The sequence below is a fragment of the Adiantum capillus-veneris genome, chromosome 8 (genome assembly GCF_014529385.1).
Source record: "Adiantum capillus-veneris isolate H3 chromosome 8, ASM1452938v2, whole genome shotgun sequence".
NCBI classification, from domain to species: Eukaryota; Viridiplantae; Streptophyta; class Polypodiopsida; order Polypodiales; family Pteridaceae; genus Adiantum; species Adiantum capillus-veneris.
The window spans coordinates 8,062,011-8,077,283 of record NC_140938.1 but is presented as its reverse complement, the minus strand read 5'-3'; the positions used below and the strand labels follow the sequence as shown (position 1 = coordinate 8,077,283).

The 15,273-nt window shown below is 39.3% G+C and overlaps 1 protein-coding gene across 23 annotated transcripts in view; it reads right to left on the bottom strand.

Annotated features, from left to right (window-relative positions):
* Positions 1 to 626: 626 nt before the first annotated feature.
* The window catches only part of LOC147451633 (lipid droplet phospholipase 1-like), a 237,913-nt gene continuing 223,266 nt past the window's right edge, over positions 627 to 15,273 (bottom strand). For 5 of the 23 annotated variants that reach the window (XR_015188803.1, XR_015188807.1, XM_086517544.1 and 2 more), the window contains 2 exons: positions 15,085 to 15,176; positions 627 to 967 (listed from right to left, as the gene is read on the bottom strand). Coding sequence is in view for 14 of the 23 variants with exons in the window: in XM_086517542.1 (XP_086373668.1) it covers positions 962 to 967; positions 15,085 to 15,176 (98 nt within the window). In the remaining 9 variants the exon portion in view is untranslated. Of the gene's footprint in view, positions 968 to 2,252; positions 2,364 to 10,147; positions 15,177 to 15,273 lie in introns of those variants that run through there. The other 18 variants (XR_015188805.1, XR_015188808.1, XM_086517543.1 and 15 more) reach the window with 12 other exon arrangements.

Below are 15,273 nucleotides of genomic sequence, written 5' to 3'. Positions count from 1 at the left end.
GGCCACATTTAGCATACATGACAATTGAGCAATGCCAAGCAGTACAAATTTCTTCAACATTCCTTGACTAACAATATCATCGTGATTATTTTTTTTATTGTCCACTCCGATATCTCGAATAATGCCAAAATAACCCAACTCAGTCGCATCGGCAACTGACACCGACCTTAATCAGATTATCCAATCAACCTGGACTGTATCTGACGAGCCGTAAATTCATAGAATGCACACAAAACCTGTAGGGCTGTAAAATTCCCAGATGGCACACTTCCCAAGCCGACCTGACTGGCTCGGAGACGGCCCCCTGTGAATATTTAATGGCTCATATCTTGGCAACCGTAATCCCAATCACCGATCTGAAAAGACCGACGTGCTCCACAAAGTGAGCACTTCAGCCTGATGCATTCATTCCAGTTTTGTTCCCTCAGCTGCAGTTGCCCAATCTAGTACGGATCTGCTACTGACTCAAATTAAAACTGTCATAACTTCTTACCCGTAGCTCCGATTGACGAGCCGTAAAGACTGGCGGGTAGAGCACATCGAGCACTGCAGTCCTATGGCACAATACCCCATTCGTGTCCACTTCAAGCATACCACTTTTTAGCATCATTAAAGAATATTTTTTCCCTTTCAACCGCATTTGACATACATTCAGCATTGAACTCGGCCTGCAATCAGCCCTTGATCATTGTTCATTAAACACATAAGCTTCAAACAAACTTAATGTGAATTTTTCTGGCATCTTTCTTTGCTTGGGAGCAGAGCTGCACGACATCATGCAAGTCCCTTGTGCTGCAAATCTAGACATAGCTTCCTTCACTCCTTAAGGCTGAGAGGCTCGCCTTGCAACCTAGACTCATCCTCTTCAATTCTAGCAATAGCTTTGAGGTTTTTCTCTTGGTTGTAATGCTTTCTCTCTGACTTGTATATGGCATGTGCTTAGCATGGTTAAGTTCTTCTTTCATATCTGCGAATCAAGCGAATATGTCATCATTAGAAAGAATTATGGTGAAGTTAATAAGTCATCTCTTTTAAATCTTCAAATAAAAAGACAAGATAACTTAATCATGATGCAAGAAAGAATATTTATCACCATGTCGTCGCTTAAAAGATATCTTTTGTTTTGATCTTGTAGCACTGACATGCACTTCAAGAGTCGTAAAAGTATGACACATGGAGAAGATATCCATGGCTTTATTCCAGGGAAGGGGACTAGTAGATATGCATTCTGGGGTAGCCCATGGAAAATCTCTTTGGGTCTGCTTTCTAGTTTCTATTTGCAAGTCGTGGAGAGGAGGAAAGAATGTCGTTTTTTTTGTCTTTGTACATGACCCCCAATCGACAATGCGTGCATAGACCCCCTTCTCTACAAAGTGAAGCATCATGTTGCGGGAGTGAAGGTCATTGCGGAGATAGTTGTGCACATGTAGATACTTAGGGCGGAAGAAGAGCGTTTATTATCTGCAAAATGTTATTTTGAAACAGCTCTATTGTTCCTTCAGGGGTTACACAATCACAAATGGCAGGTTGACTACCATTTGCAGTGCAGTTTTTTATCCACTTCTCTACATGGCCGCCATTCCAAAAACGTGAAATGAGCATTGGATTCTCTAAATGGTGGACCATGGCAAGTGGATAAATAATGCCGCGATGAGCAATGTCCAAAACTGTGGCTTTGTCTTTAACTTGTTGATCCATTGTGGGTCCATGCAAGTGGACTTTGAAGATCTTCGCCGCATACAATGGATCTTTAAATGCAAGATGTGTGATGCCTACACGTTTCACGGCCCATCTCCCTTCTCCCATTTGTGGAGCCTGTATGTTGAAGATTGCAGTTTCTGGTAAAAGATGCAATAGAAGGGGGAGTTGAGACTGGTCAAGAGCGAGAGTGGCACTAGCACTAGACTCTATTCTAATGGTTTCTCCTGGCTCTTCAGTAGCATCGAAAGAGCTGGCTTCCATTCTCGTGCGCTTTGCTGCTCTTTCCAGCTTCTCCTTCCTCTTGAACTCAGTATACAACTATTGCACAATTTGTATGCGAGTAGCTATGCCTGACAAAATAATGATTTCAACATTTTTTAGATCTTGACAAATCTTTGCAATCTGTCCAATAGACTACTTCACCATGTTCAATAATGAACCTGATGTCATTAGAGATATGTCAAAAGCAACGGGCGTAAATGCGAGTTGAAGCTGCTCAAATACAGACTTTCTTAAGGCCTCTGTGAACTAGAAATAATATTCCAGAGCAGAGGGGTTTATGCAACAATGAAGCTTAGGCTCTGACATGTGATGAAAGTGATGTCCTATCACTTTGAAGGCGAATTTTTGTTGACGTTTCTCTAGCTTAGTATTCACCATATCTGCAAGATATAATTTTAAAACATGAACGTTGTCAGAGGAGAGGGGAAACTATCAATTGTGTCATGACCCTAATTCATAAACAATTCACATAATTTATAGCAAACAACGATATATTATGATTGCAATTCATACATTGTACAATAGAGAGGAGAACACACAAAGAGAGAGATGGAGAGAGGTGAACATACCAAGAGTGTGAGGGACGCTCACCACAAGAATTGGACCCTATTATGTGCGATACGTAATACACGTAAATGATCGGAGCATACATGTGAACAACCGAGATTGTGTGAGGTACGCTCAACACAAGTCCTCGATGTTGTTGTGATGTTGATTGATAGTTTAATCAATCAAATTCCTGATGAAGTGTGTGGAGCATACAAAAAAACCATCAACTGACAGTTTAATATGTCAGACTATGGTCAAACATCGTACATATTTACATCCAACACAACAGCAAGGCATCTACTGATGAGTGGCGTATCTATGGATCAAAAAGTACAAGGGCAAGGCGTGTCATGCTAAGATGAAGAGGACATAGGTATGTGTCTCTCCACTCTTAGGTAGACAAACGTATCCCTCATATTTCTATGTAGTAAGAACGATAATGTGACTTAATCTAATCCCTGATGAAGTGTGTGAAACTCAAAACACACACATCAGTGAACAACTTAACAATCTAGATGCGGGCCAAATATCGTATGTATCTACATCCAAGACAACACCAAGTCATCTAGTGATGAACAATGATGTGTCTTTGGTGTTTGAAGCACAAGAGTAAATAGTGTGTCACACAGAGATGAAGAGGTAATAAAATATGCATCTCTCCTTTGACGAGCAGAACTACTACATTTCTACGTGGTTGATCTAAAATTGAAAAATCTATAGGTCTCTCTGAAGTGAGAGGTGCCTACTACACTCCACAAGTCGACTACTAAATTCTAACTTAGCTCTGTGGTGAGAGATATACTACTGCACCACACGAGTGAGAATCTAAGTCTGTCCTAAAACCCTTCTCTACAGTGAGCCAAGTGGCTGCAAAGTATGAGAAAAGCGACTAGCTTACTCACTTCTGGAGTGAGCCGGATGGCTACACACCACATCGTGACCTATAACCTGCAACCCAACTCTGTGGTGAGAGAAAAACTACTACACCACACGAGTCTGGCACAAAACACAAAAAAAAGTTAGACCAAATGTAAAAAAATTTAAAAGTATACCTCAATAAGCTCTAGCTATCTGTTGCACTCTCAACTCCAATCGCTCGTTTTGATCAAAACCGACAATGGTCTTTATATAAGCAGTTTTTTTGATGATCAAAAAGAAAAAAATACAGCTATTCGGTAGTTATTCGAGATTGTTGGCGTATAATAATTTTTATACTTTTTTTAAAATCCGGGCGTATAAATGCAATGCAGGCCTTGATGATGTTGATGATATACGCATGATCATTGATTTTGATAAGAAAATGAGAAGTAATTACAAAAAAAAATCTTATTTAGAAAGAATTTCAATAGCAAAAAAGTAGAGGATATCATCGAAATGATTCTAGAGAGAAGAGCATCAACAACAAGAAGGAGTCTAAAGAATGTAGTTCTGGAAGGGAAATCTTTAGTTAAGGAATTTGACTATCAAGGGCCCACATATACCAAGCATAAAGCGTGTACAATTGATTTCCTTGCCAAGGTATTAGGATGTAAAGGAGCTACTATGAAGTCTCAATCTACACGAGCATTTACAAGATTCTTAATGACAATGGATTTCTACATTTTAGAAAGTAAATCAAAGGTAGTATTTCTCTATAGTTTCTACACATTTATTTAAATGAAAGAATTCATCATAAATGTATAAATGTTATTCTTCTTTTGTGCAGGTTGTAAAGGAGCTAATCCAAAGGCCCAATCTACAAGAGCATTTACAAGCTTCTTAATGAGCATGGACTTCTCCATTTTAAAAAGTAAAGAAAAGGTAGTATTTCTCTTTATAATTTCTACACATTTAAATGAGCAAGCTTCTTAATGAGCATGGACTTCTCCATTTTAAAAAGTAAAGAAAAGGTAGTATTTCTCTTTATAATTTCTACACATTTATTTAAATGACAAAATTCATTATAAACTTATAAGAATTATTCTTCTTTTATGCAGGTTGTGTGTAGATCTAGAGGAACTTTCAAGAATTCATTTTTCTTGTGGATATGTGAAGAATCTATAGTATCATGCTAGATAAGAACATGCTATCCAAATAATTTATTGACAAGATAGTACTCTAGATTTGTGCAGTATGACAAGAAGGTTCTTGTATAACATTTTGTTGTACTTGAAGAATCATCACGAACCATAACCTTTATATCCAGTCCTTTGCAAAAGAGAACACCTCTTGTAACTTTGTTTGTACTTAATGAATTACACATTTTTTAACCTTTTGTGCCAATGTTCTAGTGTATTGTTTCCAAGTGCATCCTACTCTAAGGAGACTTATTCTCTAATTATTCTCTAAGTGCATCTAACTCTCAAGATATTTGAAGAAATTGTGATGTTTTGGTTTTATAAAACCATTTGATTCCAAGTGCGTCCTACTCTAAGGACACTTAAAGAAATTATGATGTTCTGGTTTTCTATAAGGGGGTTGATTCCAAGGGCATCCTACTCTAAGGAGACTTGAAGAAGATTTGATGTTTTTTTATGTTATGACTATTAAGGGATATATCTTTTTCCACATTGATGCAAGCAATGGACACTTTGAGATATGTGTATGCTCTTGTGATTGTGTACATTAAGAATTCAGTTTGTAAAAAACTCTACAATCAAGTCATACAACTAATTATCAAAGGAGTATGTGATAATACTTTTCAAAAACATTTCCAATATATTATAATGGGTGTTTTATCTACTTTGATATGTCAATATCAAGGTGACTGCATGGACATGATGACTAGTAGTAACTGAGATTTCATTTGTTTTTGTATATCATAGTATAGCTCAATGGAAATTTTTTTGTTGCAAATGAGTGAATTGTTAGCATAATGTGCCTTTTGAAGGAGTACGAGCGGAAGTGCGACGCGAGAGAGAGTGCGAGAAGAAGAGCACGACGATATGGTGAACTCGCTCTACTGTAATGTGTAGAGCATAGTGAGTTCTTATTAGGTTTTTACAAAAGAATATGTGTACATACCTGGCGGCCCGCCCACTTACCTGGGCGACCACATTGGGCTTTATACCCCAACAACCTCCCACTTAAAGTCCAATGTGGTACTTTAAATGTGAGAGAAGCTACTATACAAGCTAATATACAAGAGATGTAGAGAAGTGATGTACTACCCTACACCTAACTGCTTGCGAAAATGCGCAAAGCTCTCTGAGGGAAGTCCTTTTGTAAGTAGATCAGCAGGATTTTCTGTGGTGTGAACTTTGACAAGCTGAAGTTGCTTATCCTCGAGCCAATTGTATAGCACTTTGACTATCACAATATAACACAGGCATCTCTTCTTTGATTCCCAAATCTGTTACTAGTCGATTAAGCCAAATTGATTCTTTGCATGCCTCTAATGTTGCAACATATTCAGCCTCTGTAGTAGACTGAGTAACACAATCTTGTAATCTAGAACTCCATGATACTGCTCCACCAGCCAATGTAAAGACATACCTTGACGTAGACCTTCGGTTGTCTAAGTCACCTACATAATCTGAGTCTGTAAAACCCTTTACACTTAGCTCCTGACTCCCATAGCATATACGCATACTCTTTGTAGCTTTCAGGTATCTCAATATTCCTTTCACTGCCTCCCAATGTTTCTTGCCTGGGTTTGACATGTATCGACTTACTACTCCCACTGCAAATGCAATGTCTGGGCGAGTAGCAATCATTGCATACATCAAACTATCCACTGTAGACACATATGGAATCTTATCCATTTCAGCCTGTTCTTCCTCAGACACAGGACAATCTTGTTTGCTAAGTTTCACATATGGTGGCAATGGAACACTCAATTCCTTTCCCTTGTCCATATTGAAACGTTGCAAAACCTTGTCAATATACTCTGTTTGAGATAACCAAATCAACTTCTTTGATCTGTCTCTCTCAATGCGCATACCAAGTATATGACTTGCCTCACCCATGTCTTTCATGTCAAACGATTTTGCCATCTTTGACTTCAAAGCTGAAATTTTTTCCAAGTGCTTGCCAGCAATCAACATGTCATCCACATACAAAATAAGGATCATCCAACTGCCATCCTTAGCCTTCTTTGTATATAGACAGTGATCGAACTCACTACGTTTGTAGCCTTGAGAAAGCATAAACTTGTGGAATTTATGGTACCATGCCCTCGGTGATTATTTTAAGCCATAAAGACTCTTTAACAACTGGCATACCCAATCTTCCTTGCCTTTCTCAACAAACCCTTCTGGCTGCTGCATGTAAATTTCCACATCTAAATCACCATGCAAGAACGCTGTCTTGACATCCATTTGGTGCAACACCAAATCTAATATGGCCCAAAACCCATTTGGCAGCTGTGCATTAGACAACATACTTCTGACCTTCTCTTGTATGGTCCTATTCATCCTCTCAGCAACACCGTTTTGAGGAGGATTGTAAGGAGCAGTAAGTTCACGTTTTATACCTTTTGACTCACAAAAGTCCTGAAAGGCCTTTGAAACATACTCTCCACCATTGTCAGTGCGTAAGCATTTAAGCTTCTTGCCACTCTGATTCTCCACAAGTGTCACAAACGTTTTGAAAACACTAAACGCTTCATCCTTGTGCTTGAGAAAGTAAACCCATACTTTCCTCTGTGTATCACTATGAACAAGTGCCAACTGTGTATCTCTTCTACTGCTTCTATGCTTATGTGGCTGTTGTGTTTGCTTACCATACAGACAATGTTCACAGAATTCAAAATCATTAAATGAAAAGCCAGGCAAATAACCAGAACGAGACAAGATTTCCATTCCCTTCTTGGACATATGTCCTAACCGGCTATGCCACAAAGAAACGTTCGGCTGCTCGGTTACATTGATTACTTTTTTAGAGACATTTGATACATAAATCATGTAAAGTCCTCCAGACTTTACTCCATGTGCTACTGTCATAGAACCCTTGGATATCTTCCACATGTTCTGTCCAAAAGTGGTGACGTAGTCAGCATCATCAAGTAAACCTGTGCTCATCAAGCTCTTTGTAATTGCGGGAACATGTCTCACATTCTTCAGCGTGAAAGAAGAGCCATTCTGAAACTTCAATTGAACATCTCCAACACCTAAGATCTCACATGCCTGCCCATTGCCTAGCCGAACATGATCTTTAGTGGTCACATAAGAAGTAAACCACTCCTTGGAGTGTCGATATCCTCAGCACCTGCAGTCGTAGGCCGAAAACCCCAAATTTGTAGAGTTGGATCTGCACCCGCTGAGATCACGTAGTCGAAAATGGCCTGCGTAGACCTTTGTCGAAGCCGAACGGTGGCCGAGATGACCTCAGAATGAAATTCTGACAACACCAAACCCTACGGGCTCGCCCACGAGATTTGGGGCCGTGTCTTCGCCTGTGGAATTTCACTCCAATCTGAGCTAGTGACTCTAGCCTCCTGCAGTGCTGTCCCGAGCCTCGATCTGAGCTCTGATACCAGTTGAAGGAGTACGAGCGGAAGTGCGACGCGAGAGAGAGTGCGAGAAGAAGAGCACGACGATATGGTGAACTCGCTCTACTGTAATGTGTAGAGCATAGTGAGTTCTTATTAGGTTTTTACAAAAGAATATGTGTACATACCTGACGGCCCGCCAACTTACCTGAGCGACCACATTGGGCTTTATACCCCAACACCTTTCATACTTACAAGTTTTAGTTTGTAATTTTTTAAATTTTCCCTATTTAAGATATTTACTCAAGACTCTTTTATGCCAAGCATATATGTCTCTTGTAAAAATGAAATTTTTAAGAGGCTTTGTGACTCAAAACTATGAACAAAAACGGTGTCATCAATGTTTAATACATTCCTTAGCGAAATAATAAATGCTAAAAGGAATCACAGTCCTATTACCCCAATCTAGGAAATAAATTATTCTACAGGGAATCAAAGGTCGTACTTCCCAATGTGTATTTGTAGTGCCTCTTAGTAGTACAAAATGACTGATATTTTGGTTCCATGTCTAACTAAGTTGGTATATTAGAGTCTATTCAAGTGATTGTGGCAAGATAGGATTTATTTTGAAATTACATAAAGGTTATGACATCTAGTTCCTTCAATGATTAAATAATCCTAATTTCCATTCAATCATGCTGTAAAAAATATAAGTTGTATTATAATGAAGAGTCATATAGAACCTCACAATAAAAGAAAAATATAGAGAGGACAGTTCATGTAGGATGTGTAGCCGCCTCTATGTTGAGGTAAGTCACAATGTGGGAATTATTTTGAGAATTTGTCAAAAACTTCTTGTGTCTTGGCAATGAGTAGATATCTTCTTTCTCTGTGTGTGTGTGCGCGCGCGCGCACGCGCGCGTGCATTGAAAGCTAGGATAGCACAATTTGATAGTTTCAAAAATAAGCATTTTTTGTGAGAATTCAATGATGCAAGTATCCTTTCCCATATTTGGTTGTCTTGGTAATGAGTATCTTGTATCTCTTCCGACCAATCAGAAAAAATGTGCTTTAAAACAAAAAATAGTCCCCCTTTTTCATTAGCAAAAAGGGGAGGCGTCACTAAGGCCTCACCCCTTTGGGGCAACCCAAAAAATAAAAGTCAAAAGAAAATTGAACAAAATAAAAATAAATGTAGAAGATAGGAAAAGTTGGTGAAATTTATGCAATCAAATAGAAAAATGAGTCAAACATTACACAGAAAAAAAAGAGAGGGAAAGAGATGAAGTATTGTGCATGTGTATATGTGTGTTTTTTTTTTTTTCACAAATAGTGCAAAAAGTAAAAAAGTTTGCCCGAGATTCAAAAAATGTGTTAAAAATAAAATAGCTAGAAAATTCACTAATTTGCAGTAGATATTTTGGATCAATAGTTTGCATCAAGTTTTTTTATTTTCGTCTTTTTTATAAAAATTAGTAATTTTAAGCAATAAATTGGTTAAAAAGTGCTAAAAATTTACAAAACATAGCCAGAACATGATCATTTTTTTGGTGGAAAATATGCAAGCAAATCAATTAAAATGTCAACACCTAGAAATGTAAAAACACCATCCAATCAATCATCCATCAGATTGCTAATCAAAATTCATTTGTTTTGGATTGATTTTATCATTTTTACCTCAATTTTGATCCAAAGTATGATCTAATTAGTGCTTTGATTAAACAAATTTATGCACATTAAAAAAATACACTTATCAAATCATCATTTGAATCAATCCACTTTGCACATAAATTCACTCATTCAAGTCAAATTTTTAGTGAACTATACATAGTCAACCACATTCCTAGGTTGGCCTAATCTAGAGGAATATTGTGCCCAAAGCCAATTTAATAAAGTTTAGTGTTAAATAAGTGATGGATAGAATGCTCATGAAATTTTTTTGTCCCTAAGCCAACATATAACACGTAGTATATTAAAACACCTTTAAATCGTTTTAGTAGTATGATAGGATGGAAGGAATGGTCCACTGACCATTCCAACAAGTATGCTACTACATTCAAGTGATTGGCGCAATCTAGAAAAAAGTTTAATTGAGTAGAGTAAGCTTCATATATCCATTTTCTTTCAAATTATATACAAGATCTCAATCCTCTTCATAGATATCATACAATTTACATAGAGCTTCTGTGAGGGAGGCACCACATACCTAGCTGGGTACAATTGGGGGCAGGGGACCGCCGGCCTAGTGGGGACGCCGGTGGTCCCTTGCCCGCAATCGTACCTAGCTAGGTATGTGGTGCCTCTCGAGCAGAAGCTCATGATGTTATGCATTGTATGAAAAACAATGAAAAAGACTTCGATTTCCTACATGAGAAAATTTCTAAATCTTCTTGTGAGACAAGAGAGGTGAGACGAGAGAGAGCCCGTGCACAAGAATTTTTGATGGTCTTGGCTGAAGCTCTAGTGGGTCCGTCGGCTCGATGTCAACATCGACTAGTGTTTAATTCCTTCTCCTTCATCTCATCTTGCTACTGATGCTCGCCTTGCAGCCGCTCCATTGCATGCTGCCCATGTCATTCAGTCTATGCCATTGCTTGTCCCCTCTATGTCTTTATCTTTTTTGGCACCCTCGCTCCATCTTCCAGCTTCTGCCATCATCTCAACCATAGCTGGCTGAACTACCATTTTGCTCTCACACAATTGGACTCTAGGGGAAATTATTGTAGTGTGTCTGTGTTGCATTAATCATTATCCATATATATGCAGAGTACACAATTCTTCAATTTATGATTGCAAGCTGAAAATTTAGACGTGCCATTATCTTTTTATTTGACTAGAAATTTTCCATCGCTTTGTAAAAGTGAGAAGGGATTAGAATGCTCACATTTCAGGGATGGCCTTGTTTGGAAAACCTATTCTTCAAAAAGTGCTCTCTCACAACCTCCCAAAGTCCTCTCTTAGATTGATAGAGCTACTGCTTGTTCCCATCTTTTGTTGTCTTTGGTTTATGAGACATAATCAAACGACATTGATTGCAAAATTTACCTAGAGCTATGCACATACCTTTTTGTCTTGGAGTTGTGCTTTGTGAATGACATAGCAAAAGTGATTTACCAAATAGACCCAATTAATTTTTCTCTAGTTTAAGGGAGTGACCACACGAGGCTTAGTTCTCAGAAAGTCTAACATATAACTAAGCCTCATTCACGGTCGCGTGAGGAAATGCAAGAGGTACAGTAGAACTATGCCAAATGTTTTGCAACTATGCCGATTTTGGCATAGTTGCAAAAGTAACCCGTTTGGAGCATGCAATGACTAAATAAAAAAGGTAAAAAATTTACAAAAAACTGCGTTGAGAACTCCCGAAGCCTATCATGCTATGTGATGCGTGATGATGGGACCATGTTGTCGATAGCCTATTCCCTCCCAAGATTGGAAACCCACAGGTGCCCATTCAACAGTCGTCTAGGTGGCCACGGATTGCTAGGTTGTTTGTAACTAAGTTTTCATGTGCCATAGAGGAAGCACAATAGCCTGCGTAGTGCAGAGTTGGGTAAAGTTATCCAGTTATCCCTCGCATGACCACAACCTAAGCTGGTCTTGCACTTGATGAGTTGAAAGATTAAGCTTTACATTTATTCAATCAGCTAAGCCCCAAAAGGATCTCTTTAATCTTTGAATTCTTCTATCGTCAAGTTGTATACTTAAAGCACTGGGGATTCACTAATATTGGGAAGGAGATACCACGTGCATGCATCCCGTTAGGAAAACCCTCCCTATATATGGTCCCTTACATAGTCGCCCTATCCCCTATCTACAGAGATTGAAGTGCTAATATAGTCCCCCTACATAATATCTTTATAGTATTAGCATGGCCTCCCTACCTTATATGCACAAACAATTTAATAGCTTAATTTTTTTTTCAAGAACTCCATTAAAAAATTTGCAAGAGTTTCCCTAGTATAGAGACCAAATTTTTAAATTTACATGTGCCACCTACAAAGTAGGATTCCCACACAAGATTTAAGGCTTTGTAATCAAAGAGTATACCCTATATCTTTGGACTCAATACTTTCTAAAATTGAAAGTGCTTTGATTTAAAATGAAGAAAATAAACAAACATAACATATAACCACTTTAAATTTCAAGTTTGCGCTAAACAATAACCATAGGTAAACAACACATGTGAAAATTATATACTAAATGAGTTTTGAACTTCATATTACAATTTTTCAAAATCAATTTAGATCATACAAATTCAAAAGTGAGTCTTTCCAATGTTCAATATCTACCACATTCTCCCATCGAGAGTGCAATTCAGGCCCAGATCTATTCCTTGTTGGTTGTACACGCATTTTGACAGATGTTATAACACTATGGTTTCATTGCTAGATCAGTCCTTCCATTGCCCATCCCTGTAGATCAGTTCATCTTTTTTAAATATTCAGTCCGTTCCTTCGTCGAACACGACTGAAAACTTCCTTCACATGCTTCTCATTGAGGTCCGATACTTAGACAACCCATTGAGCTTCCCCTCAACCCTTCCCTCGCCGGCATCAAGTGCTCACATTGCTATTCATCATCACCATCATCGAGATCTATGTTTTCAACCTACTTTATGTAAGAGATCTGCTGCGTTTTACACCTTAGATCTCTGTTTTTGGAGCCAGCTTCTAGCCCTTCATTCCTCTCACATCGAGAGTGCAATTGAGCCCTAGATCCACCCCTTGGTGGCCATCCAGTTGTACACGCATTTTGATAGATGTTTATAACACTACGGTTTCATCACCAGATCAGCCCTTGCATTGCTTAACCCTATAGATCTGTTCAACATTTTTAGTCTTCAGTCCGTTCCATTGCCAAAACATAGCTTGGAATTGCCTTCGCATGCTTTCCATTGTGGTTCGGTACTTTGGCTGCATTTTACGCCTTAGATCTGCGTTTTTGCAATTCAGTCCTAGATAAAGCCCTTGGTGGCCATCCGATTGTACATACGTTTTGACAAATGTTATAGCACTACGATTTTACTGCGAGATCAGTCCTTTTGTTGCCCATCCCTGTAGATCAATTCAGTGTTTTCAGTCTTCAATCCGTTCCATCGTTGGAACACGGCTTGGAACTGCCTTTGCGTGATTCCTTTTGCAGTCCAATACTTCGACAACCCATCAAGCTTCCCCTCGGTCATTCTCTCGCCGGCATCAAGTGCTCACATAACTATCCATCAGCACCATCATCAAGATTTTATTTTTTAGCCCTACTTTATGCAAGAGATCTACTACATTTTATGCCTTATTTTTGTGTTTTTACAGCCGGATTTCAACCCTTCAATCCTCTCACATCAAGAGTGGAATTAAGCCCTACATCTACCCCTTGGTGACGATCTGGTTGTACATGTGTTTTGACAGACGTTATAACACTAGAGTATCATCCTAGATCAACCCTTATGTTGCCCATCCCCGTAGATCAGTTCAATGGCTTGGAACTGCCTTCGCGTGCTTCGCATTGTTCCATTGCGGTTTGATACTTCAACAGCCCATCGAGCTTCCCCTTGGACATTCCCTCACTGGCATCGAGTGCTCACATTGCTACCGATCATCACCATCATAAAGATCTGCGTTTTCAGCCCTGCTTTAAGCAAGAGATTTCCACGTTTTATGCCTTAGATCTGCTCGAATTATAAGATGAAGCAAGATACAAATAAGCTCTCGTAGCCACAACATTCACAGTCACACCCATTAGTCAAGCAAGCTTGTAATACAATTGATACTTCTCATGGAGGAAGCACACTCCACTCTCAATCTTACACCGTTTGGCAACTGTAAAATTATTCGGCTTACGAGGCTGTTGTGATGTGGAATTTATGAGCCACAAGGTTTCTATAGGTGAACATGACCTTTGTAATCTTGACTCACACCTCTATTTAGATTGGATGCACTCTCAATATCATCTAGGGTAAAGGAGCCAGTTTAGAGACACTCAAGAAAAAAAGTGTAATTTTGGGTGGGATTTGCAAATTTGATCAGATTTGAATTTTGAAATTTGCATGAGATTCCTCATGCAAAGGCGGATTAGGTAATACCAAGTTTGATATTTTTCTGATTTAATTTGGGCAGTCAATTTGAGAGTTTAAATTTTGAGGTCTTTTAAGGGTTGGAAACACCCAAGGCCCATTAATGGTATAGTTTTCAGCAAATCACAAGTTGACACATAAGCAAGATTCCTAGCATATTTCAAATTTTTGTCTCTAAATTGGGGCGTGCATGACTTTTAAAAGGCACATGTGTTACAACTGGCTCCTTTACCCTATGTAATGGTCTCCTACACGATGACCTTCTATGTGTGTGCATGTTGTAGAGCAACACCATGACTTTCAACAAACGAGTCCACTTAAGCTATACCATAGGATGCGACATCCATTCATACTTGCCCAACATCCTTCACCTCCACTAACCCTTCCTCCTGTGTAGTAGCCTCTATTTCCTCACTTCAACCCAACACCTTGGGTCTCCACTCCACTTCACCCCCATCACCTTGCCTCTCCAAAAAATACAACAGAAATTTCATACAGCTTGTTGTGTTTCACAATTCTGGTGTAGGCAAAGGACATTTACTGTCCTTTCCTGTTTTCATTGGAGACCCCATCTGGCGACCGGCGGGAGCCGGGAGCCATGGGGGAGCACATGAAACCAGGGAAAAGATAGTAAATGTCCTTTCCCGGCCGTCAAAGGCCAGGCGAGAGGGGCAGACTACGGGGAGGAGTAGATTCCACGAGCTGACGTGTAGGAAATCTCGTGGAAGGGGGGTTCTGTGTGCTGATATGCATGTCGCATTCTTCTTCAAGGACAGATTTTGTGTGCTGAGGTGGTGCTTTGCTAATGGTGTGCAGGCGGCGACATTAGCAGCAAACTTTCGTGTCAGGTCTCCATTCACAAGCCGACTGACGTGTCAGAAATCAGACGCTCCGGTTGTATGATCACTATTTTTAAAGCGTGCTGATTGTATGGCTGGGATCTGCAGCCCCGCGAGCCTGGACTTTGACAGTGACAAGAAAAGAAATTGTGGCTCAAACAACAAGCTGACATACCCTGATGATGATGGTGATGGACACACTCACGCACACATTTGGAAGATGTGAGCCTGACCTTGAGTAGCATTGGTGGCACTTTGACAACATCGCACGCTTGGGTGTTTAAAAATTTGTTGGAATCATCTCGACCCGTTTCTTCGTTCTTGTCTGCTTGGCGGGACAGAGAATTGTGAAAAGATTAGAAAAGCATAAAGTAGTGAGATCAAATATCCTCTTAACCCAAGAAACAATTTGAATGCAGAAG